General features: G+C 39.9%; 2 protein-coding genes across 6 annotated transcripts; one reads left to right on the top strand and one right to left on the bottom strand.

The window, feature by feature from the left end:
* Nucleotides 1-282: 282 nt before the first annotated feature.
* LOC112559168 (kelch-like protein 8) lies at nt 283-14,593 on the bottom strand. Its single transcript, XM_025230167.1, is given in 11 exon segments — nt 283-632; nt 3,067-3,268; nt 4,847-5,006; nt 7,411-7,579; nt 8,344-8,455; nt 9,285-9,428; nt 10,861-11,112; nt 11,451-11,573; nt 11,576-11,633; nt 12,036-12,700; nt 14,500-14,593. Coding segments are annotated over 10 exon segments (1,959 nt in total). The 5' UTR covers nt 12,648-12,700; nt 14,500-14,593; the 3' UTR covers nt 283-505.
* On the top strand, nt 14,588-21,477 carry LOC112559169 (F-box protein SKP2A-like). Of its 5 annotated transcripts, none has more exons than XM_025230172.1 (7): nt 14,588-14,694; nt 15,758-15,839; nt 16,884-17,055; nt 17,288-17,451; nt 17,730-17,816; nt 18,485-18,599; nt 20,572-21,477. In XM_025230172.1, exons 2-7 carry the CDS (start codon nt 15,823-15,825, stop codon nt 20,683-20,685), a joined length of 669 nt encoding a protein of 222 aa, XP_025085957.1. In that variant the 5' UTR covers nt 14,588-14,694; nt 15,758-15,822; the 3' UTR covers nt 20,686-21,477. The 5 variants fall into 5 exon arrangements, with proteins under 5 accessions (XP_025085957.1, XP_025085954.1, XP_025085953.1 ...); XM_025230169.1 differs by having other exon boundaries at nt 14,610-14,833; nt 15,758-16,589; XM_025230168.1 differs by having other exon boundaries at nt 14,610-14,885; nt 15,758-16,589.
* The last annotated feature ends 4,433 nt before the right edge of the window (nt 21,478-25,910 follow it).

The following is a 25,910-nucleotide window of genomic DNA, read 5'->3' as shown; positions in this document are numbered from 1 at the left end:
TTCTACATTAGCCTATGCTGATGGAGCAGAAGTCTGGATAAAACAGTTTTATCTTACAACTATTTTAGAATGTTCTAAAATAGTCTCGTGCACTGTGTTTAGAAGCCTTTAACAAAAGAGATTGAAGGTCTAAAAATGTTTAAAATTAGAAATGTACTGTGCAACTGACCCCTGTTGAGCTTTAGCCAGTTTTGAGTATTTGCCAAATTCTTTGACACTTAAAAAAAACTGCAAACAACTTTCATGCTTGTTCTTTGGCTCATATGAGGCATAGGAAGGAAAAAAGCTATCACTTTTGTATATTGTTCTCTGGCTCATAAGACTATAATGGCTGAAATATCAAAATGGCAATTTAATCATAGCAAATGACCAGGAAAGGCAAACAAAATGCCACAACATTCTTCAAGCAGCAAAGGTTTTTTTTTTAAACTTTACAGTAGGTATTACCCTTCTGAGCAATATTGATCACATAGCAAATTTGTGTTTTTACAGTTCCCAAGCTGTGTTAGACACATTGCAGGTGCTCAGCATTACTTTGTGAAAATCTTTGTTTTAGAAAGCGTACAAGACAGTTGCAGTAAGCAACCCCGGCACCGGCTCTGAACTGTTGTACACTCTTGACTGCCTCCCACCTGCAAGCATAATTAGTGGCATATAATCTATGAAGACCATACCATTGTCACAATTTTCTTGTACTGTATAACGAAAATGACAGAATTATAAATTCATCATTCTGTTCTGTGACACATAGTGTTGTACACCCATGCATGTTGGCATACTAAGATCTGCCTGGAGTGTATCCAACCATTTAATATTAAAAAAAGGCAGCCTACCTAGGATAATGACACTTTAGATCCCTTCAAAGTACTCCCATTGGGATCTCACAAAGTCATTTAGTCATGCGTTCCTCGACTACCTAGATAATATAACACCTTAGATCCTTTTAAAGTATTCTTTTTGGGGACATGAGTAGTTTCACAAGCATGATGTGCACTTAAATTATAACTCAGCTGTGTGTGAGAGATGAAATGTGGTTTATTTTCTTGGAACCTGTGAGTAGTTTCACTAGCCTGGTAGGCACTTACAAGTCTACATAAAGCAAATGAACTGTTGACAGTAAAGGGATGAGAGATTCCATGAAATGTATGTATGAAACTACTGCAAATAACTCCTTCTGTTTGCCAGAGACATTACTTTATTAATTTCAAAGATCTGTATATCTGTATTATATCATGTTCAACCTAGGTAACTCCCTAACATTAATATGAAATGTTTATGTAACTATGTTGTCTATGTCTCATTCCTGTTGTAAGCTAAGAGCATGCTCTGTAGGAGTGAGAATATGTGCTATATAAATCTTTATTTATTATTATTATATTGTAAGTTGTTGGTTTGTGCATGCAAGTGAAAGATTAAGTACTTAAATGAGAGTATGCAAACATGCGAAGTGACTAAGTAGGTGGGTGAGGGATGGAAGATGGCTGTAAGGCCCGTTATCATCAGGTGACCTTAGACTGTCAAGCCCAGTTTCATGAGTGTACAATGAGTGTGGCAACTGTGCTTTGTGCAAAGTTATTTGTTTTTTTCTCTCTACAAGATCTGCAGGCACCAATTCCCAAATGACTGGATTCTCCTCTCCATACTGGCAAGCAGTGTCCGTGTTTCACATCCTTAATGTAGGATCGGTCCTACAAGGGACTTGCATGGCTTGTAAATCTGATGTTATAGTTGTGCCAGACCCTGTCCACCCTAGCCATTGCCACTGTTGCTGTCAGGATCCTGATGTGAATGTCGGTCATAGAGCTTCCAGTTTTGAAAAGATGGAATGTCAAGAGACATAACCCGTTCATGTAGGTCTCTGCTTTGCTACTACCAGTGATGATGAGTTTCCTTTTGTCAGTGCCAGTCTCCATTCCATATTGCATTAGAACTATCTTTCAGTCTATTGGTAAGGTCTTGCAGTACTCTGTTAGTGCCTGCTGTTAGACTGATGTCTGAAATTGTTGACACATTGACAAGCTAGAGACCACTTACATAATTAAATGGGGCGTGTGTAGCAACTTAGACAAGTATTATGTGGAGTAGACAGCCTTAAGTGGCTAGAACAGGCTAACTGTGAACAGCTGCTCAGTGGAGGTATTAATGTTGTCTGTCCAGACTGTCTTGACAGGATTGTTTAAAGGCTATAGATAGACAGAGAGTTCACGGCTGCCTGGCAGAACTTATTTGCATGACAAGGAGGGGAGGAATTTATTTACCCGTCCCTCCTGCCTCCTGAAAGTGGGGCTAGTTATGAAAGGGGTATGGTCTTCATCTTGTCTGGACTGGCTAGTTGTAGATGGGGTGAAAGATACTGGATGTGTGTGCTCATCCAATGGCATGCCTTGTTTTTTCTGTGTATGTATAAAAGTATGTATGAAGTAAGGGAATGAGACCATCACAGGATACCTCTCAGCAAGACGTTAGTGCAAACAGAATACTTTGTCAATACATCTTCAGCTTGCTTCAACGCCAGGGGACTTTTCTTTGAGACCAAGACTTTAGTCAGGAGGGCAAAGACTCTGGAGAAAGTCAGAATGCTTGGGTTAGAGTCAGTGATGCAAGGGGCAAAAATTACAACAGACCCTTAGGACTGCCAGCTGGTGTCATGAAACTTCAAGGACTACGTGATCAGAACTTGGGCTACCTTTGAGAGGTAGAAGTTTGATGCCAAGGCTGGTAGAAGGAGTCCTTGTTCTCAAGGGAGAAGAAAAAATCTGAGTGTATTCACCTGTACTCCAGAGAACTGGAGTTAAGAGTACATTGCATCAGGATTGTTTTTATTCACAGCAGAGTTACATTGAAAAGTTACAATTCACATAAGCAGTAAGGTTCCCTCTGAATGGTAGAAAACTTACATCAAATGACCCATTTTGAGATATTCTGAATGTTTGGTTACTTTTTTAGAACACCTTGATGACAGCTAAGGTGGAGATTCAATCCCCAATTTAGATTCAGGTTGTAAGCCAGAATGAAAGTCCACAAATTAAAAAAAATTGCTGTAAGAGTGACAGCAAGGCACAATACCTTTTTGTGTCTGGATCATAGGCCTCCACTGTGTTAAGGTAATTGTGACTGTCATGACCTCCAACAGCATACAGACGACCACCTAAAGTACCTAGGCCAACTCCACCCCGGCAAGTACCCATGCTGGCCATCAGAGTCCATTGATTGGTCAGTGGACTGTAGCACTCCACTGAGTCTAATGGTGAGTTGTCATCAAATCCACCTGTAACAGAAATCAACTTTCTTGGATCAAAAGTTGAACTATCAAACTACTACAAAAGTAGCTTAATTACAAGATTATTATTGTCATAGATCCTTCCTATCTCAAGTTCAATGTTCAATCACAAGTATACTTAAACACAAACACCTGAAGCTGAACTAATCCACTTTCACAAGACTACACAATGCAGCCTGACCATCAGTCATCGCAGCTCCAAAAAGTCCTAGCGCCAATCAGACCATTCCTCTTTGTTGTGCCAGGGAAAAGGATGAAAGTTCCCAAGGAGAATTTTCCACTGCAATTCTAGCTCTTACTCATTGGGTGTACTATCTAATATATCTTTTGCTGTGGTTTTTTTTCCTTCCATCTACTACACACACCCAAGCCCCCAGTCAGCTGACCTACTTCTTCTCGTGCATAATTCTACTTATGCATCTAAGTTACTGATAACCAAGAGGAGAGAAAGGGATTTTGAGGTACGCGACCCACTACAGAACACCTACATTTCCCACATTCGAAATAAAGGGAAAAATGAAGGGTAAAGAGAGGAATTTTGAGGTACATGAGTCACCTGACAGCAGACCAGAACACCTGCATGATGCAGTGGTGCTTCTCTTGCACTCAAAATAGAGGAAGCTAAAGGGAAAAAGTATTTCGAGGTATGTGAGTCACTTGACAGCAGCCCAGAACATCTACAGGGCGCAAAGGTACTTCTGCCATACTCAAACAAAAGAGAAGGAATGACTGTCATCACACTGTGGCGAACAGGGTTCAGGCACTGCACTTTGTCCACTATTTATATGTCAAAATTTGGGTGCTACATCACCCACTCCAGGGTAATTCATCTTGCTCATGCCATGACTGTGCAGTGGTGTTATGTGTAAATAACGTAGATAAATCTATGTATTTGAACTTATGTTTACCTGTTTGAGCATGTCGGTCTGAACAAATGCTAGAGTGTTGCACGTGTGTCCTCATTGCGTGAAAGAGATGAACATGTATCACTAGAGCAAAAGAGATTGTGTTGTCCATAGTTGTGACACAGCAGCAGAGAACACACATGAAGATCCATGGAGTAGAATTACACACCAAAGAAAATACACTTTTGTCTGGGAAAAAGCAAGGTCTTTTGTGGATTACAAGGTCAGTTGAGTGCGGGTGTGTGGTGGATGGGGAAAAAAAGAACACAATGCAAGGTAGATTAGATAATGCACCCAACAAACAAGAGTCAGAAGTTTAGCAGAAAATTCTTCTTGGGAACTTCTGTCCTCTTCCCTGGAACACCAAAGAGGAACAGACCAATTGGTGCAATAGGGCCACAGAAAAAGTGGATCGGTCTGGGTACAAAATAATGGGGCTGTGACCCAGATTGTTTTCTGTTGAATGTGTTCAGTCCATCTACATTGCAAATATAGCACTTCTCAAACAAGTCGTGCTATGGTGTCCCTGAGACAAAGACAGCTAAGCTAACATACTTAACATATTTTACAGCAATCTTTGCCTGCTACCATCACATATAATACCAGTCAGGTTTCAGCAAGATAAGTTGCATTTTTAGCAGAATGTAACAAAGATACTTACCTACAACATAGATAAAGCCATCCATCACCGAACAACCTGCACCAGCCCGACGTTTGTGCATGGAAGCAATGGGACTCCACTTGTTGAGAAAAGGATCATAGGACTCGCACTTATCCAATGAGCTGGTGCCATCATTGCCCCCAACAGCATACAGATGACCCTGTGATGACAAATGTTTACACACAAACACTTCAAACAGTTATCATCTTCTGGCATTGTATCAAGTTTCATCAGTTTTATAATAGAACTTGTGAGACTTGATCATGAAAGTATGCCACATCTGGGGAAGCATCTGTTGGCTGGTGGTTCCAACACTCCACTTTCAAGTATCTATAAATGCTCTAGCAATGCTATAAATATGTAATCAGCTAAATGACAATAAGAAAGTTATGAAAGCCTACAAAAAGCTAAATGCAATGCTACAGATATGAAATCAGCTAAATCCTGTGCTATAGATATGTAATCAGCAGCCTATTTTGACAAGGATTACAAACAGCTAAATGACAGTAAGAAAGTTATAAAAGGTCAAAGTATTGATTCTGTTTTGCTAGTTGAGAACAATTTTAGGAAATAAATTTTGTTGTGGAAATTTATGCTTAGTTAGCCATTTTTCAAAACTTTCTGACATAAATTGCAGACCCTATGCTAACCATCTTTCTACTAAAGGCTGAAACAAGACCTCTCCACAAAAAATGGAATTTTCTCTGTAAATCGTCTTTCTTCGATACTTACCAGACAACATAGCTATCAGGAGCTTAAGGGCTACACCTGTCCTTTTTCCAATGAATTATTGCCCCTGGACAGTGGGTTTAGCGGATATGGCTGCCAGAGGTCCTATACCAGAAGCATCTGCTCTAGATCACTATAAAACGCTCTGCAAACAAGAGCTCAGCAGCCTTTTCTAAACCCCATGCGCGGAAAGCTGGGATTGCATCTTGTGTCTGGTAAGTATTGTAGACAATGAACATGGACAATTTAATTTCTTTAACTTTACTAGACAAGCTGACTATCATCTGTCTTCTAAGTATTGTAGACAGACAATGTACAGGGACAATTTTATTTCTTCTTTAACTTTACTAGACGACCCGACTAGTAGGAGGTGGGCTCTGCCACACCCCACTTGTAAGCAAAGTGGAGGAAATGCTGGCTGGAATATGGCAATAAGTATTCACCAAATTGATGCTCACTGCTTAGTCCACTGGGGCCACTGAGCATCTGACCATTTGTGCTGTTTCCATGGAGAAGAGGGGACCCCTGCCAAATGTACCGAGGATGCTCAAGCCTAGAATCAGCTGCTGTTTGGTACCAGAAAGACACAGGAATAAAAGCCTGTCATCAACGTGGATTGCACTTCCTGCTTCAGGATGAGAACCTGGCTGGTACAACAAGTTGTTGCCCATATGGACTCTTGCGTGCATGGCAGCCTGTTGGTAAAAACCAAGGAAAGGCCGTCCTGGACCACAATGAGGACATAAAGGTCGAATGTACCATGATGCAGCCAAGCTGAAGCATGGGTTTGTAGATTAACATCAACACTAGGAATCCCATGGTCAGGCCAAGATCTAGTGGCAAAGATCACTGGAGTGGAGGACCACACAGGGCAGACTGCGAGAAGACCTTGCTCCTAACTAAAGCGCTGGGGTGGGGTTGGATGGGAGGAAAAGGCTGGCAGCCTTTGATGAGTCCTCTGTTGCTCTGACAAAGCCCTCTCCCAATGCCAGCCCACTATTCCCGGAAAGTATTCAGTGGCATATCAGGAAGGAAGCTAGACGTCCCTTGGCATAGAGATGGAATGAACAATAACTTTTCAAGCCTTCCAGTGACAATATGTAGTGCCCTGGATTTGCAAAGACTGTTGTACAGTGTAGAAGAGCAGGCCCTCTCTCTTGACACTGTAGTACCCAAAGGGAGGTAAACTAGAAGAGGCTTCTCCACGAATGATGGATGCTTGACATGTCCAACCAACCCTGCCTTTCATTATTTGTCCTTTAAAAAAATTATTAAAGAGGCATGTGGACCCAGAGACAGTGTTTGAACGGTCCTGCAAAACAATGTCCCAAAAGGTGTGCATCTCTTATAGCCTACTTGTTTCTTTCTTCTGTTCTTTATGTTAATGTAGACAGAAGAAGCCAGAGTCAACATTTTAACTGTTTAAGATTTAAACTGTGTGGTGTGGCAAAGAATGTGACCACCATCTCCAGAAGCCATGGGAAAAAGGCTCTTATCCCAGGATCAAGTAAGGTAGCTGAACCCACTGGCCAGGTGCAATAAATCGTTTGGTTAAAGAGCAGTTGCAGCCTCTATGCTCCTAACAGTCAAGTTGTCTGGTGAAGTTAAAGAAGTGAAGAAAAAATACAAAGAAAGCTTTACACTAAGCAAAATAGTTTTAAGTTTTCAAAATTTTCTTAAAAAGTTTGGCATGAATAATGGTTGATTATCCTGTAGGATTTTAGGTGCAGGTATTTCAATACGTATGAAGAATATTACCACTGTTGTGTGTCTTTCACATGTGTGTATATGTGGAATTACCAGCTAAAGCAAGAAAAAGCACAAAACAATCTTACCTTCAAAGCGGTCAAGCCAACACCTCCTCTAGGTGTGAGCATTGCTGCTACAAATGTCCAGCTGTCTGTGGTGGGATCATAACGTTCTACAGTGTTGAAGCAGGTAGTGTCATCCAAACCACCTACTGCATAAACAGGTCCCCCCAAACTTGCCAGAGCCAAACCCCTCCTGTTGCACAAATCAAAGTCAGCATTCTTACACAGCAACAGAGTGGCAGAAGTATCAGTGAATGCCATATGGTCATTTCATTGTGACATTCTGAGATACCAACAGACCAAAGCAGTTGTTTTTAATCTGAAAATGCTATGAGATGATTCTAATATGGCATTCTTAGACAGTGACAGAGCAGTGCATTTCCTTTAACCAGAGAATGCTATATGTGTCATTTATTTCATAAATAAACCACAAAAAAGCTCAAACTGCAAAAAGTCTCAGTTAAATATACTATTTCCAACTCTTTCAAATCATATAAACCAGTGATGCCCAACCTTTTTCGGCCTGCGGGCCATACACATTTCTGACATGCGTGTCACGGGCCGCTTCACCGCAAAAATACAAAAAAAAAAAAAAAAAAAAAAAATAGAGCAGATACCATTTTTATTAGAAACAAGTTGTACTTACCATTAATTATGTAGTAATAAGTGGGATATTTGAAGTTGTTTACCCGAAACCAACTTCTGAATGTCCGGCTGCATTGTAGAGACACCAAGTCGGAGCACTGAATCGAAATGTTCGTCCATCGAAAAAAAAGATTGAGAGACGCCCCTAAGTAGGGATAAATACTTCTTCTTCCCTTTTTTTTCGTTTTTTTTAGGTCTTTTTTTATTACTAACATGCCGATTTCCTGCACTGTGGGCAGGATATGGCCCGCGGGCCGTAGGTTGGGCATCCCTGATATAAACCAACAAACCAAAGTAGTATCAATGCAAGACCTGAGAGTACCCATTGGAGCAATGGGACGCCACTTGTTGGTCTTTGGATTGAAGACTTCACCTGTATTGAGGTGCTCACTACCATCATGGCCTCCTACTGCATACAGCAAGCCTGTTGAACCAAACAGTTGAATATTTACAAGCCTGTTGAACCAAACAGTTCAACATGGTAGTTAATGCTCAGTGTGCATTCTACACTACCGACAAAGAAATCTGCAATAAGCAGAGCACCTTTCTAAGTGCTCCTAAAATAATAAAGTAACTTTTAACATAAAGTCTTAAAATAAACTTATTATTTAGTGTATGGCATTCGACCTTGAATTTTCAAAATCGAGGGCGCCATATAGTTAGAGATAATTTAATCATGCACGAGACGACACAAGTTTCATTTGCCTAAGGAGCATATAGTTTTGTGCACCAAGGACAAAATGTACAACATGCTCTGAGTCACAGAGACCATGAGGTATGCAAATTTTAAATGGATTTGTTACACCATTTACACATCAAATCAATTTCAACCCTACTCTACACATTACCTTACTCCTACACTGATAATGCCTATAACATACTTATTTAATGCCTAATTCTACTTTTGTTTCTACGTTATTGACAAGGGAAAGGAAAAATGAGCTTTCATGGAAATGAATTTGCTGGCGAAAGTTATTTTCTTCTTTGTATTATTCTTTTTTTCAAAGAATGAAAATATTAGTTATTATCAAATCTTGTAACCTGTCAAAGGAAGAAAAGGGGTTTAGTATTTTATAAGTGTTTTTATAAATGTTGCTATGCAATGATGCTCTCAAACAGTGGATTATTTTTAATATCTTGTAAGTGTATTTTTATAAATTTAGCAATAAATGTAAATGCAAGAAAGAAAATACTATAGCTATCCCTTTCTCAGACATATGAAATTGAAATTGAATGAGACGGCTATACATTACCATTGACAGAACAAACTCCAACATGTCGCCTACGTGTGTTCATTTCAGCTACCTGGAACCATTTATTTTTGCGAGGGTCATAACACTCAACTGTTTTGAAAGGGTCTCCTGTCGCACCTCTCCCTCCAACACAGAATAGCACACCTATGAGCAGAAATAAGGCTAGACAATCAGTAAATACATTTAAAACATAAAAGCCAACATTTTAACAGCAGAACACATAAGAAATAGTTCTACAAAGTCAATAAAAGTTTACGATGACTATTAATATATATCCTTTTCAAAACAGTTTCAAGCACACCTACAAGAAGAATTAACGGAAAAAAGGATGTAAGAGTATAAAGTTTCATTTCATAAATGTTGTGCTATGTAAATTGCTTCAGCTAATCTTAATTATATAGACCTAGCTGAAAATATTGTCCTTCATGGATAGCCAGAGAGAGTTCTTACCTTCTATCTGATGTTACTCTGTCATAGTCTGAGTCAATTATCTTTACTAGTTATGAGTTATCACAAATCAAAGCTTGTTTAAAGCGGAACATGTCTTGAGTTTATGATAAGCTAAAACTGAAATTATCTGAAAGCATCAGCAGGGACTATGAGAGAAGACAAGACACAGCCATGCTGAAATTACTAATTATTACACCAAAATATGTATTATTATTACTGTTACTTAATCTGTGTCTGTGTTGCATCTCGTAATTTATACAGTAGGTGCTGATCAGCTATCACTCATGAAGCTGAACGCAACTGCCTCATTTTGGGTAAAGGTATCTGGCAGAAAGTACTGGAGAGTAGATTTTACTAGTCTGGTTACTAATTTAAATGGTGATCAGATTGACTGATTGATCAGATTTACATGTTTCTTTAAGAGAATAAAGTCAAATGATGCCACAATATTGATATGCCACTTGTGATAATATAAATTTCATTTGGAATCAGATATTTTCCATGATAGGCAATTCACACACACAAGTACACAGAGCAATACTGAATGCCTTTTGGTATGTTTTCTTCCTCATTGGTTACTCCTCTAGCAGATATGAAATCTGACTTAAGCCACATAAAACCAACCATAAATAAAGCATGCTGCTTTTATTGCTGTTAATAGAGTAATAAAGGCACTCATGCTAAAATGCTTTCTGACAAGCCTTATAACTAAAGGTGACCAGACGTCCCGCATTAGGCGGGACAGTCCCGCTTTTGACCTCGTGTCCCGCCTGCTCATCGGGCGGGACGCCCAATGTCACGCTTTCTGGGTTTCTGGCAAGTCCTTCAAATGTCCCGGTTGTCTTTAAAAATCTGAATACCGTACACTGATTCGCATCCCGCAAAGTGAGAGGAAAGGCCCCCCACAGCGCTCCCCCCCCCTTTTTTCAGCGCTCTTTGTCGGTGACGACACCATCATCGGCACGTGTCCCGCTTTCGCCCCCGAAATGTCTGGTCACCTTACTTATAACAATAACATAATAGGTGCCATTCATACATGTTAGTGTCACATAAATAAAGCTTACTTTCCTTCCAGAGTCTAAAGTATCCTGAATGAAATAACTGGAACAGGTAATAAAATACTAACCTGCATATGCTAATCGAGGTCTTGTTCTTTGAGACACATTCACGTTAGGCACAAGGCTGACCTGAGACATCTGGAAATACTTGACCTCATCCAGAAAGTCACGGCACTCTAAGCTTCGACGAACAAGTTCCTCTTTTTCTACTGTTTCCATCAAATATGTTAAGCTCAGGTGTGCAAGCCGTACGCTGGCCATAAGCCGTGGCAGATGCTCTCGTCTGTGTTCTGTGTCATGTTTAATCCACTTGATCAGAGCTGAGCAAAAATTAAAAGTTTACTAACATTTTTCAAACCACTAGAGTTTAACACATCATTTGGGACAGAAAGAGCTACCTGTATTAATAGGTTTGTTTATTTCTTTTACCAACTCTCACTGGCTGCATATAACGGATGGTAAGTAGTCCTTGACTCAAACTAGACCAAACGGTGAACTGCTTTTAAGTATAATGCAGTGACATCGGGCAACATATAAATTGGGAGTATTTGATAGAAAGGTACACCTGTAAGTATTTAACATTTACATAACTATTCATTATTCCAAAATGATTTTGTTCATAAAGACTTATGCAAAAGATTTAAAAAATTGAGTTCACCCTCATAGACAAAGCTCTCGTTGTCAACATTAAGATGATCAGAAGCAATGTAGGTGTCCAACTGATGTACTGGTAGCTTGAAGAAGTCCTCTGTTTTGGCCACATCACAAAAATTTTCCAAATATACTCATCAGACATCTTCATCAGCGCCACACGGTTGTGCAATTCTGCAAAATTGCGTACCTACCCACGCGCAAACAACCATACAACCCTGATTAATATTTACAGTATGACCACAATACATCTTATTCTCTGTTAGGGTTTGTATTACCATCCCAGTCCTAAACTGGAGATTTTCAAGTTCCATTTACTTTATCCTTGAATTACTTATAGAAGTATAAAAATTGATAGTTTGTAGAAACATGCAAGGTAGTATGCTGATACGTATTAAATAACTTGCACAAAAAGAAAGAGAAAATGAACAAGTATTAAATTAGACACATTATGAAATAGGTTCACTAAAATGTAATTAAAAAAGTAATATAAAAAAAATCTCTACATTGGCAATCCAAATGCCAAAGAATATGCATATAAACAGATGAGCAACATATAAATTACCAGTCAACAAAATGGTAGGAAAATAACCTCTAAGCAGTTTGAAGGATGGAGATGGGACTTCATGAAGTTGGCACATGCTTCAGCAACACTCTCAATCTGCAGTATAGATGATGCAAATAGGATTGGCTGGACATTTTCAGTAGTTATCTTGATTCTGGATGTATAACAAAATTCTATAAGGTTTTCCATGGCACCTTCATCAAGATCTTGAATTGTGATGCACTCTAGGCGAGATTCTGCCATGTCCGACTTGAACATGGCTCGAAAATATAAACTGATGCAAGCCAAGACTACACGATGGCATTTGATGGATTTGTTGCCCACTTTAATCTCGACATCACACATTTCTTGTTCTCCAAAAAACTCCTGCAACATTTTAAATGCATCTTTGGCATGGGCTCTAGATTCAAACACATAGGTGTCTGAAGGTTCCACAGTTAACTGGTCTGATGGAGATTCTGGTGATGCAGTCATTACTTTGTGTGTTGATTCTGATTGAGTACTATAGAGTTCCAGATGTGACCTCGCTCTAGCGCCTTGATGGCTAGAATATCGAGGCCACTGGGGGACAGGTGGAGTTCTGCGAGGATGGTTCTGCAGGCTGTCCTTGCGAGTAGGAAGAGGAGGCACCTGAGGCATACTAAACACTTGGTGGTGCTGCAGTGTGGCTGGGTGCTACTGTCACACACCAACTGTACAAAAGGAATACTACTCTTTATGCTAGTGATAAACAAGATTGCTGCTTATGTTACAGAAAGAAACTGTTGCTTATGTTGCAAACAAAGAGAATTATAAGACATGCGAGCAAGGTGCCTGTTTCTGTTTGTTTTTTAACAGGGTGAATGACTGGACTTAAAACAATTAAGATACCATATAAAAAAATATCTGATTATACCCATTCTGTCCTCGCAATGTAAGCCTACAAATATTACCAGAAACAGAAAGTAGTCAAATCATGTACAAGTTCCTCATATCTCAAGAGTAGAAGGGTTTATTCGTACAAATTTGGTGACATTGTATCTTGCACTAGTCAAATCACTTGGGAAAAAAGTTCACTCAATAGATCGTTAACCTCCTTGATCAATGCTACTTGGGTTAGAAATTTTACATTTTAAAAAAAATTCTAACCCTGAACAGTACTCAAGTTTAATTCTGAAGCTGGAATCAATTCAGGTTATCCTGAGTGATCTTTGGTATGAACCCTTTTCACAAAATATTCTGCTCCCGAATAATGCTGGAAGACCAGTATAGTTGATATGCAAACTTTTATCACTGCCTTTTGATGCAACACTGCTGACAGTAGATCTTTAAAGCATTAGATCATGATCCAGTTATGCTGACAAAAATTTTTGTCATTTTTTTGATACAAGATACAATTACCTTTGTTATTATAACAACAAAAATAAATCCCAAGGTTCAGAGTATTCAACTGATCATGAAGCTCAGATTACCTTGATAAATTTTAGATAAATTCTTTCTATGAAAGTAATGAACATACAACAAAGTAAACTCTCAACAACATTTATCGTTGTATTGTTCAACTACTTTCTTTTCATATAAATTGGTATATAAAAGATATTTATCTCTGCTCAGTTGATAAGTAACTTTATTGTTGATGCTTCAGGAGTCCAGAAAATGCACCTTTGCACATCTTTGGTAATTTGGTTATGCAATAAACAATACACTATTTTCCCATTTTCTTTCATCCCTTTGCACTGCTTCCAAATTATGCATATAAAGCAATTAAGCAACAAATTAACAATGTTGTAGGATACATTTTCATGCTGCTGAAACACATTTTGTCCTTATATATCTTTATGTGCCTTATAAGTCATCCAAAAATATAGTATTAAGTTTAAGGGAAGATGATGTTTTGCTTGATACATCTGTGACCTGCCACTACATCGACAGAGCTTTTTATTTTTAGAGTAGGTAAATGGGTGGGTTGGTGTGGTGGTGATAAGAGTGTAGTCCTTTTCTAAATAAGCTGATTCTATCAATATTATTAACGCTCATTCAGTTCTGCTATTATGTTGCAGTGTGGTACCTCACTTGGACTAGAGTTACAGTACAGCAAACTGTAAATAAAAAGAAAACTTACTATTTTATTACGATTGATTTGAAAGCATGCAGAAGTGGCTGTTTTAAAAGATACTTTACCAAAGCATGAAATGGAGCAAATCGGTCCTACCAGTGTTAGATTTAAGAGAAAGTGACTTGAGCTATTTGTGAGGACTGTGAGAGTTTGTGTCACTCGATCGCAGACAGCGGAGCCTGTTAGTCTGTGAGGGTAGACTCTTCAAACAGCACAGTGCTTCTGTATTTGTGACTTGAGCTATTTGTGAGGACTGTGAGAGTTTGTGTCACTCGATCGCAGACAGCGGAGCCTGTTAGTCTGTGAGGGTAGACTCTTCAAACAGCACAGTGCGACTGTATTTGTGACCAAACAGAAATGTTTGCTTACAGAATTGAGCTGGAGCGGTTAACTCACCAGTAACAATGTCCAGGTGATGGAAGCACCATTTCAGTCTCTTGAAACAAACAAGTAATTCAATCGCGGCGTGTGGGAGTTAGAATGGCGTCGTCTGCACACAAATACAAAGTGTGTCAGAGTTGTCTTCCTTGAGCAAGAAAATGCGAGTCCGCGGATAAAAATGTTCTCTCGCGGATTCACCGTGCATTGAAGGCAAGAAACCTATTTATCGGGGTGTGTTTTCAAAGATCGTAAAGCGTATTCTACGTTTAAGGCGAAATGAGTCACAACAAACCAGGGCTTTACTGCACATAAACCACGGACCTGCTCACAGAAACTGAGAGCAAAGACGGTAAACAAGATGCTCAATTCAGAGTTGCTTATTTAGTATCACAGCTACTCTGGTGTGTATAATAATTCTATCATATTAATGTTGATATTTATAGGAAAATGCTCACCATAAACAACGACTGTTTGTAGATTTCAGTAGTACATACCCAAAAACTGTTATTCCTTTGATCTGTTAATCGAGTCTCCGGAAATTACGTTTCTATCTCCCTGTCGATTATGAACTGTTGGTGAAGAACAATGCAGAGACTTTAAAGTCATTCCGTATGAAGTATGATGCATATGTCTTGTTTTATATTTTGAGCTATGTTTCACTGTGGTGTCCATACTACTGAATATATTTAAGTAGACTAATGTTGCATGAAGATCGATTATGGGGGCGGTGCCTTTGTCTTATATAATTGTGCTTAAACTTGATTGTAAAAGTATGCATATTGTTAATAGTTAGTATGATATTTTAATGCTCTTAGAATTCTTTGCTTGATCCTTATTTTATCATTTTATAGACATTTGGGTACAGTTGTGTGAAGGAAAGTGGCATATAGTTGGGGGAGGTGAGGGAGGTATATATCGGAGTATGAGTTGTGAAGGATTTAGAAACCTACTGCACACATCTGTTTTCAAGTGCAATTTTGTTTTATAAGGACTGCTGTCAGTGTTCTTACTCTAAGGATACCATGAAAAGTGTGCATTACCATTCCTGTAAAAGAATGTATCAACATTATAATAATGAGGATTTATATAGCGCCTTTCTAAAGATTTGCTCATAAATCATACATAGACTAAATTATTTACAACCATGCACCCATATTCTCATATAACGCTCACTTCTACAACATAAAGTACTCATACATAGAGTACAGATACATTATACCCGCTCATGGTCAGAGTACATTAATTTGTTTAATGCAGTAATTTTTTTTTTAAGGTTTGCACCAGGCTGGCCAACAAAAGCTGGCAGAGAAAAGCAAATCCACTGATCAGAAAAAGGGAATGTGGAAGCAGTTAGAGTAAGTGATAGATCCATCAGGAAGAGGACAATGAAGTAAGAGCACCAACACCAGAAATGATTTTCTGGAGCCGGCAACTGTATGTGCAACAAGTTTTTTCAGGGTGTAAGAGCACTGGTGCTGAACATATTGATAAGAATGTCAGGTTACTGGGACTGCAATTATGCCTATTCTTGGGATGAGCACCACCATTCAAAGCCTTCCTCAGGAAATACTGCTGAAGATCTTTTCCTTCTTGCAACCCTATGAGCTGTGGAAGCATGTTTCAAATGTATGCCTTCAGTGGCGTAGACTTGCTTATGATTGCAGTCTTTGGCATAAACTTGCTTTGTCAACCTGGGGCTCCAACATGTCAGGCTTTGAACTTTGCAAGATCATCTTGCATGTGTCAAGCAGTGTTCAGCAACTTGAGCTACATGGAATGCAGGACATAACACCTGCAGAGATGGCTGTTGTTGCTGAAAATTGTCCGGGACTGACTCATCTGAACTTGGGTTTTATAAGTTCTGTGAACCGTGTGATGATCAATGCTGTGCTAAGCACGTGTCCACACTTGCAATACTTGAATGTCGAGGGCTGTAGAAATGTCAATCATGAAATAGCTCGAGAGATTGTAAATACAGGCTTGTCCCTCACTAGGCTGAACTTTTCTCACTGTCCCCTGGTGGATGAGAGTCTGCTCTTGCTTTCACAGCAACTGCCTTGCATTAAAGCACTCAATATTGACGGCATCTCTTGGATCAGCAACAGGTCTTTATCCTATCATTTGTTTAGTGAACAAACACAATGATATTATGTTCCTATGTGTGCTTATTAATTAGCAAACACACACATATTTTGAGAAGGAAAGGTAAGAGAAACAAAAAGAAAATTATAAAGCTAAATATCAAAGAATAAGCATATTTACACTTTTTCATCTGGTTAAGATGACCTTTTATATAGATCTGACTGTTTTTAGTAAATTTTGAAGTTTCTCAGTACACAACTGCAAGACAAAAAGAGCTATAGAACTTTATCAGAATATCAAATAATGCTTTATTGTAGGGCAATACAAGAACTAGTTCAAAACCACAGCAGCACCTTGGAGGAGTTGGAGTTAGATGGGGCGGAACTGACAGATGTTGCTACAAAGGCTCTTGCTCATTGCCAAAACCTAACCAGCTTGTCCATCTCCTTCTGTGAACTGCTAACAGATGCATCACTTTATAGCATACAGGTTTGTTCCCCTATTAGTAATATGACTGATGCTTCGTTTCACAACATACAGGTTTGTTCTTGTCAGAGTGTCCAGTGAGTACTAACAGATAGGCAGAGAAGCTCAGAATGTTGATGGAGATTAACTGAGTGTACACAGTTATGTACAAAGCATTCCTTATGTTGCATCAAACATGATGTAAATTTCATCATGGAGAGCCTGCATTTTTAGAATGTTGATATCTGTCTCCTAGATGCTGCCTGCCCTGCAGAAGTTATGTCTTCGCAAAGGTCAGGGATTTACAGCAAATGGACTAGCAATGTTTTTGTCATCTCTGAACCTGAAGTTGCTACATCACCTGGACCTGTCAGAATGTGCTTCTCTCCAGGACAATGCAGTACAGGCAGTCACTCAGCAGTATGTCAGACCTTTTTTCAGTGACAGGTTTATGCACAAAACTGGGAAGAACATCCCACATATGATCAGTTTTAAGCTGCAAAGCTGATAGTACAATAGTTACGGCTTGATTTCTTTACAGCACCCTGACCTGAATACCCTTACCGTGTTCTTTAGAATAATCCTCTACAAAACATCTGATGAGATGATGTTATATTGCACAGGCTTTTTAAGCAAATTTCATGTCTTTGTCTTGAAAACTGAAATGAAAGAAGAATTTTGATGGTGTTCTGTTGCAGATGTGGAAGTTGTCTGAAAACCTTGAACCTCTCCTGGTGCTGGGATGTGACGGATGTTGGTTTAACAGCCATTGTTGATAAATGCAGGTGGTGGATATATTATTTACTTATGTTTAACAGTTATTGTTGATAGAGGCAGGTGGTGGATGTATTATTCACCATCTGTAAATGAATGAAAGTATCGAAATGGACACTGGTCCTGAGCAACTGATCAGAGCAGTGAACATTGGTCATGGAAATTAGAGCAACTCAGGGATCGAAAATAGTGTAATGAGCAATTGTGATTGATAGCATTTAAGGCTGTGGGATTTTCCTTTGACATGGGTCTAAGATCTGGATCTATGCCCATACTAGGGGTAGATAAAGTGAAGTGTTGTTGATGATGTGGCTCATATTAAGGGCAGATAATGTGAAGAGCTCAGGTGATGATGTGGCCTATACTGTATTATTCTTCTTGTTCCTAATTGCCCCCAGTTGAGCATAGGGCCACAACTACACCATGCCATTAGACTTGGAGTGGCCTGTATTAGGGATAGGTAATGTGTAGGGGGTTGTGGGGGTTCCGAAAAGTACGGCTAAAGTGTAAGTGTATCATAAGTGGTGAAAGTAGTCCTCACTACATACAGTAGACACTGTCTTATTCCCAGCAATGAGTATGTGAGAATGGCAAATTTCATCTGTGTGTGTGTGTGCACACATGGATTTTTGTATGTACTAGTGTGCTTATGTGTACCTATATGTTTGTATGTTTCAAGTCGGTTAAAGGAGCTGCACTTGGTAGGCCTCCACAGAGTAATGGGTTCTTGTTTAGACCGCATACCAGAGGAAATGCCATGTCTGAAACACATGGATCTTCAACAATGCAATTTGGTATGTTGACATTTGTATGCAACATTTTGTAAAAATGTATCCAGTGACAATGTGCACCTGAGACAAGAAGGATACTTTGTAAATCACTTGAGGGAAGAGTAGAGAAAGTAAAAGCATACATTAAGAAAATAAAGTGCTTTTACACACAGGTGTACAAACACACACCTTTTCAGGATAGGCCTCAGATACACCTTTCATACACAAACATGGGCATAGAGTGGAGGAAACCAGGATACACGGAAAACAACCACAGATCAATTCTCTAAACAGAAGTACCGTTTGAGAACTTAGCTAAATACACATGCTCTTTACAAAACAGTCCTATTTGAGAACTTAATTAAGAATATCAAAGTTTGTACACTTCAGAGCTTGCTGAACAAGAAAAGGTGAGAAAAGTTCACTCACTAGAGTCGGAAATTTAGTGTCTTGATATGGCTGCTGATGCAGAATAATGATATTAAATCAGAAAACAAACCTTTATTATATTTGCACATGTATGTAATGAGAATAAAGGTACCCAATGCTGCCTTTCCCTTTGCCTGACAGGCTCTTAGCATCCAGTTCTCTCACAGAGTAAATCAAAGGACAGTGCCAATCATTGCCATCGCATTTTGAACAAGGGGAGATAAACCTTGTGGTAAACAGATGCAACTTTATTCATCCACAAGGTCAATTCAGGATAGTGCTTGTACTGGATAATACATATGCATGTTGAAATAATTTCTCTCTCACACACACAGACACATTCCCAGCAATAGCAGTTGGTGACTTTAGGTCACCCCATGCTAGTACAAGATCACAGCCAGTAGAGTTTATCAGGTAAATGGCATGTGGAACGAATGAGTTGCGGTGACGATTGGTTCTGCATACAGGCATCGTGTACCTACAGCCAGACTGCAAGAGTGAAAACTCACATGTCAACACATGATCAGAAATAGGATGCTAGATGCCTTCTTACGGATTTGCTGATGATGCAAGGCTACCAAGTCCCTCTGTCTGATTCCAGTGATCTTGGAGCACATATTAACAAGGGAGACAAGACTATTCCTGTTCCATAGGAAGAGGCTGTGGAATCAAGATATGAAAAATAAAATAAAGTGATGAGACTTTCAAATGAAGGACTGATAGAACCGAGTGAGGACAGAGCTGACAGAGAAAGATCCGAGTCAAATGTCAAAATTTGCTCCGCAAAATTGGATTTAATTTGAAGCCACAGATGACACATAATATTTAAGATAAACATTGTTTAAAATAAAGATGCTTTGGGGACAAAGACATAAATCAAACATTTTGTGCTTTCCACAAAATCACAGGTCAGACAAATGGTATTGATTTGCCTAATGTACAACCACACACATGCATCCATGCAAACACACATTGCCACACTACTTTATTTATAACATATTTTAATCACGCTGACATAAATGTACATAGTCAAGAGGCTAGCTAGAAGATGACAGGTTCAAAGTTCACTAGGACCAGTTGTCTCCTGAAGACTATCTCTGAATAGCAATAAAGGTGCACAGCTCATCATGAAGGTTAAAGGCAACAGAAGCAAAGTCTAGATACAGTTTACTTTTTATTAATACTCCTTATGACAATCTGCTTTGCTTTTTGTCCAAGAATATATAGTTATTTACTAATTAAAGTTGGTTCCTCTTTTGTTTTTGTGTGATGGTTCTACTAGAATAATGAGCTGAATAATTTGAGTTACAATAGTTATTGTTGTAGGTGATATACTTAAATTTTCTAAGCTTGCCAATGGAAAATATTTTAAGTTAACAAATGATATATTGCCTTATGATGTCAGATAGGAAAGTGGCCCAGACTATCAGACTAGGAAACTGCAAAGTTTTATGTAATGCTGAAAGGAAAATAGTCAAAACTTTAAATTTGTTAATGGTAAATGGGAAACTGTAATATGAAACAGAATAACTCATAGATGTTGTCACATCTTTTTGTTCATCAACAGATTAATGATGCCATCATTGAGGATGCTGTTCGGAGAAAACCGGATCTGGTGGTGCTGAACTACTATGGGAGATGTTCGTACATCAACAACACTAGCAAGAGACTAATCCGGTAGCATTTGCTGATTCTTTTGCTGATTCTTTTGATCATGGAACAGATACATGGTTCAGTAGGTCTCAGGCTGCACAGTGACAGGCTCTTGATTCGGACAAGAACACTGTTAAAATGACACCACCAGCTATAGGGCATGCAACTCTGGCAGCATAGCTGGCAAGATCACATCTCAGGACAAATTAGTTTGCTCATAATCTTCATGTCTTCAGTGTCTTTCACTGATAACAGTGTGATGTATCATCTTTCTGCCTTTCCTGCAATTGAAACTCAAGAAAAAGGCAGCAGGAGTGGTTTCAGTAATTTTCTTTTGTTCGGAACTGTTTTCATTGTAAAATTCTTTTCATTTTGCTTTGTTTAGGCTGTATGTCTGGTTTATCTTTGAGCTGTATAGGTGTGTTGCTGAGCTGTATATGCTTTGAGCTGAACTATATGTGTATGTCTTTAAGCTGTATATGTTTGGCTTGTCTTATGGCTATAAATGCAAGCAAACATATTTTGCATCTCAATTTTTTTTTTCATTTTAGCTACAAAGGCACACATAACCTTTTTCTGGAAACTGCTATCAGTGATTTCCTTTTTGTGCCACCTGGTTGAAAGTGATGTGAAATGTTAAAAAAAAAATATATTTTGATCCAGTATTTGAGTTTCTTCAAATTGTGGACAAATTCCTTTGATGTCACAGAACTTTTAAGGTGTTTTTTGATTGCTTTACAGCCTCTGTTAAGCATATCTGCATCAATCCATATTGTTATCAATAAATGCAGAAAGTTTTCTGACTTAGCCTTTTGTCAGACATATGAAGTTATTGTTATCATATAGACAAGTGTTGGAGGTAGTTATCTGTAGGTATTTTTTAAAAACGTTTTAATGGTGGTGATTTGACATTTTAGAATTCACGTGAAATGAAACTGAGTGATGTTTAGTAAGCTCACCACACAGTTGTGCTATGCTGCTATTAACCCCAGTAACCATAGCTAGGACATTATGTAGTGTCATCAAGACACTTTGTTTGCCTTTGCTTTGCTAGGTGGTGCTACTGTACCAACTGCCTTGTCACACTAAACCAGTGTCCCTCCTAAAGCCAAGCTTTTTCAGGTGCTTTCATGTTAATAGATCTTCACAGATTTGCACATCCTGTACACTGACCTTGCTCTTGGTAAACTTGTTATTGGCTATAAATACTGCCGATTTACTAAATGCTTTATAAATTCAGGGGCTGAAGTGCAGGATCCACGAGTCAAAGCGGTCAAAGGACAAACAGGGAATGAGTGCATTTCACAGCCAGAGTCAACACTTGAAACCTTCCTTACAGGCAAGGGAGGCCATCATATGCTTCAGACTGTTGAAAGGCTGAAGTGGGTTATTTCCCCGCTATGGGGAGACTTGGTGTCAGGAACTTCCAGCCCGCATTGCTTCTGATCTCTCCCTGGTTAGCGAAATGCATTGAGACAATCTGTCATTACTTCTGATCTTTTTAAGGTTTACAAGCGAAAAAATATTGAGACAATTTGTCCCTTCTTTAAATATAAAAATGCGGGAAGCATGAGTGTTTCACATTGGTTATGTCATAACCCTAACCCTGACAATGACAATTCTTTATTTACGAGGGTAAAATAAGCAACAGAGCACTTTTTTCCATTTAGCCCTTGCCCTTTACAGGGAAGGAAATTAACTACATAAATGAAGTAATTAAGCATTATATATAAAAAAATTGTAGTAAACATAAAGAAGGGTGGGTATGTACAAGGTGATGGTTAAGAAGAAATATGCATATATTTACAAGGTCACCTGGAGTTGGGAGGAATCTCTAGAGGCCTCATCTATATGTCTTGTAAGTATTTAGAAAGATGGCGCTGAAAGCAGTTCAGGGAGTGCAGTTGCTTGAGATGGAGAGGGAGGCTGTTCCAAAGCACGCTTCCTGAGAATTTCAGGCTTGATTTGAAGAGGTCAAGTCTAGGAAAGGGAATATTCAGTTTTGGTAAGGTTCTAGAGTTATTATAGGAAAAAGATGAGAGAGACTTGGCAATAGTTTACCCGTCAGTATTTTATACATGAAAATGCATTTGTTAATTTAAGTCTGTTTTTTAGAGGAAGGACGCCCAGAGAGGTGAAGTCATTCGGGTCTAATTTCGGTTTTAGCAGACGGCTTTGATTGCTCGCCTCTGATCACATGCTCAAGGTTTCATGGAAGTTCCACTAGCGGAGTCCCAGAGGGTGGAGCCGTAGTCAATGACTGACTGGATGTGGGTGGTATAGAAGAGTTTTCTTGTGTGAGTGTCAAGGAAATGTTTTATTCTTGACAGCTGGTAGACTTTCTTGGAAATGTTTTTACTTGTGGTTGAGTTGTGTTGGGACCACGATAAGTTGTTGTCAATGGTGACACCCATGAGTTTGTGGACCTGTACTTCAGTTATTGACTGAGCGCCGATTTGGATATTAGGAAATGGGGTGACTAGGTTTTGTCTTTTCTGTCTGGTTGTTAGAAGCATGACTTCGGTTTTCAGGGGGGTTGAGTGACATGTGGTTGGAATCAGTCCAAGCCTGAAGCTCATCAGCGCTCAGCTGTAGGATGGAAGCGAGTGGCTCAATCTGTTGGTGGTGTGCGTGTATTGTGGTGTCGTCTGCAAACATTTCACAAGATTGGGATATGTGGAGAGGAAGATCGTTTATGTGTATGGAGAAAAGCAGGGGTCCTAATACTGACCCTTGAGGGACACCAAATTGACCTCCAAGGGGATCAGACAGTTGGTTGTTTACAGCAACTCTCTGAGTTCGATAGGCATGAAGGTCAGCAACCTTTCTGTTTATCAACCACCCTCCGCGTCTTATGTTGCTCATTGCGTACAACTGAGGTCCCCACCGGTTTGTTTTAATATCTGATCTTAATCTCATTGTCCATCAATGAAAGTGGACATTAGTCTGGATTTGCGCCTATTCCGCGATGTTATGGAGGAGACAGTACTGCCGCAAAGCATGAAATGAGTGGAAGTATCGGCGATACTAACGTGTGCAAACAACCATGTCTGACATGTCAACTTATTTTAAACTGATCTTGGTCGGAAACAGCATGCACTAACTCGCTAGTCCTTAAAAAAAATAGTCACGAGTTTTTATTAACATGGTAACTGTGGTCGTCTCTATAAAGTCTCATATATATCAACCCAAGTTTACAAAGCTATACTTGTGTCTCACTTCAAACAGAATTTTGTTACACTCCAGTAAAAAGTAATAACTGTTAATATAATTAGGACGTTTTGTAAATCTTTAAATTATTTCATAAACTTTTTTGGAGGGGGGAGTTATTCTGCGGATACCCAGTGAACAGTACAGTGAACAGTACAGCTTTATCAACGCTTGTATCTAGTATCTGTGTTCACAGTGATGAAATGATCGAGCCACTTACATTAGAATTCCTTATGCTCTGGTAATTGAGAACACGTGTTAGCAGTGTCCGAGGAATGAGACAATAATGTTCAGTGATGCTTTGTTAGGCTTAATTTTCAATTTCCATGTCAACAATTGGACATTCTGGGTTGTAGGTTTGTGGAGGACGCGACACACAGGGTCACGTGAGTTCTTTCCATAACAAGAAACAGCGACCTGTCAATGGGCTTCTCGTCTGGTTACTAATTTTACCCATGTGTTCCTGCTTTTTAACAACTCTTCCCCCACTCCCCCATATGTCAATTAAGATGCAAAGAACATTGGTCCTAAAAGTATAATGGGTGTCTAGGAGTTATTGTTATAATTAGGGTACACTCATCCACTCGTTCTCTTGCACTCTTGTCTTGCATGCCCTGAGTGTTACAAGAGTCAAGAAAACAGTTGACGGTTACGGATCTGGTTCCACAGCTTGTGTCCTGCCGGCGGACGACAAGTCCAACGACACACAGCGTGTGGAGTGGCACACATCATCTAAAGAGCGTGCCAGGGGTGGACCCGTGCCTGCACCACAAGTCCGCAACTCGACCCTTGTGATGCTCATTGTTTTTTGGAGGGGGGGGGAAATGGAAGCGGAGTGTGTAATGGTTGAAAGGGTTTACAGGCGAACAAACGTACTGAGAGTGAGCGTTGTGTTCAAGGAAGCAAGGAGGAGTAAACAGCGAGAGAGAGGAGGATCCGATCCTGGTGACGGAAGGTTGCATGGCGCCGCCGTTAAACCGTGGAGGAACTATCCATCGTCGTCCGAGGATCACGATCTTAGTTGGATGTACTGTTTGACTAGACCAGCTACATTATCTTAATTATGTATATTTTAAAACATTTTGGAGCGTGCGTATTGTCTATAATCGTCACGCCACACGAAATATCTGTTGGTAGTAGAAGATAAAATACAAGTTACAGGTTGCAGTCGGGGGGGAGATACGATTCCACACAATTGAAGTTTCAAGGAAAGCCCGAGAGCATATGGAGCTGTACCACAGAAGGTTAGTGTGTCCCGCACAAATAACCAGTCCACACCTGCTACGGCGAGTGCACCCAGCACCACCCGCTACACGTTATCCACCCGGGACTTCACCACGTGACACAACCACCACGACACCACCGCCGTCAGGGCTGTTGTCGCGTGTGGACATCACTTCCCTAGGCGACCAAGTCTTTAGTATACAAGTTCTCGTCTGCTCAGACGGTTGGGGAGAAAGCTGTGTTCCTGATGTAGGGGGAACCCCCATCATTCCCGAGGCTGTGATGCCGCCAGTGGCTCCGCCCTCCACCAGGGGCCGGACAGGTCGTCTGCCCCCCGGTGGGATGGGGTGGGGTGGAGGGCGTGCTGGCTGTCGGGGGCAAGTATTCCGTCTCCGTCTCACGCACAAAACACTGGACTGTGATTAGTAACGGGATGCTCTGTTTTGATGGCCTCGTCAGCTGACACGCTTCTTACGAAAACAACAAACAAATTTGTGCATGTGACACTAGTGTTAACTTACTGCCCCCCACCGCCACTGCCGTCAACATACGATGTTGTGACAAACACTGGTGTCATGACTGCCAACAGAGGACAGCGAGGAAGGCAAGAAAGAATTAGTGGATGAAGGTGGAGACTTCGTAGACTGTGCCACAGACTTGTAGTCCGTGTGTCAGTCAGTCTGTCAGCTACACTCACTGTGCCACAGACACGTAGTCCGTGTGTCAGTCTGTCAGCTACACTCACTGTGCCACAGACACGTAGTCCGTGTGTCAGTCTGTCAGCTACACTCACTGTGCCACAGACACGTAGTCCGTGTG

This window comes from Pomacea canaliculata, linkage group LG3, assembly GCF_003073045.1.
Source record: "Pomacea canaliculata isolate SZHN2017 linkage group LG3, ASM307304v1, whole genome shotgun sequence".
NCBI lineage: Eukaryota > Metazoa > Mollusca > Gastropoda > Architaenioglossa > Ampullariidae > Pomacea > Pomacea canaliculata.
The sequence above is the reverse complement of the archived record's forward strand: the minus strand, read 5'-3'. Positions and strand labels throughout refer to the sequence as shown.

Excerpts from the sequence above, each read along its gene's own strand:
- LOC112559169 (XM_025230169.1), top strand. The coding sequence starts at position 16,003 with ATGCCTATTCTTGGGATGAGCACCACCATTCAAAGCCTTCCTCAGGAA. Across the intron at positions 17,817-18,484 it reads GCCATTGTTGATAAATGCAG|TCGGTTAAAGGAGCTGCACT; the intron begins GTGGTGGATATA and ends GTATGTTTCAAG. Across the intron at positions 18,600-20,571 it reads ATCTTCAACAATGCAATTTG|ATTAATGATGCCATCATTGA; the intron begins GTATGTTGACAT and ends GTTCATCAACAG.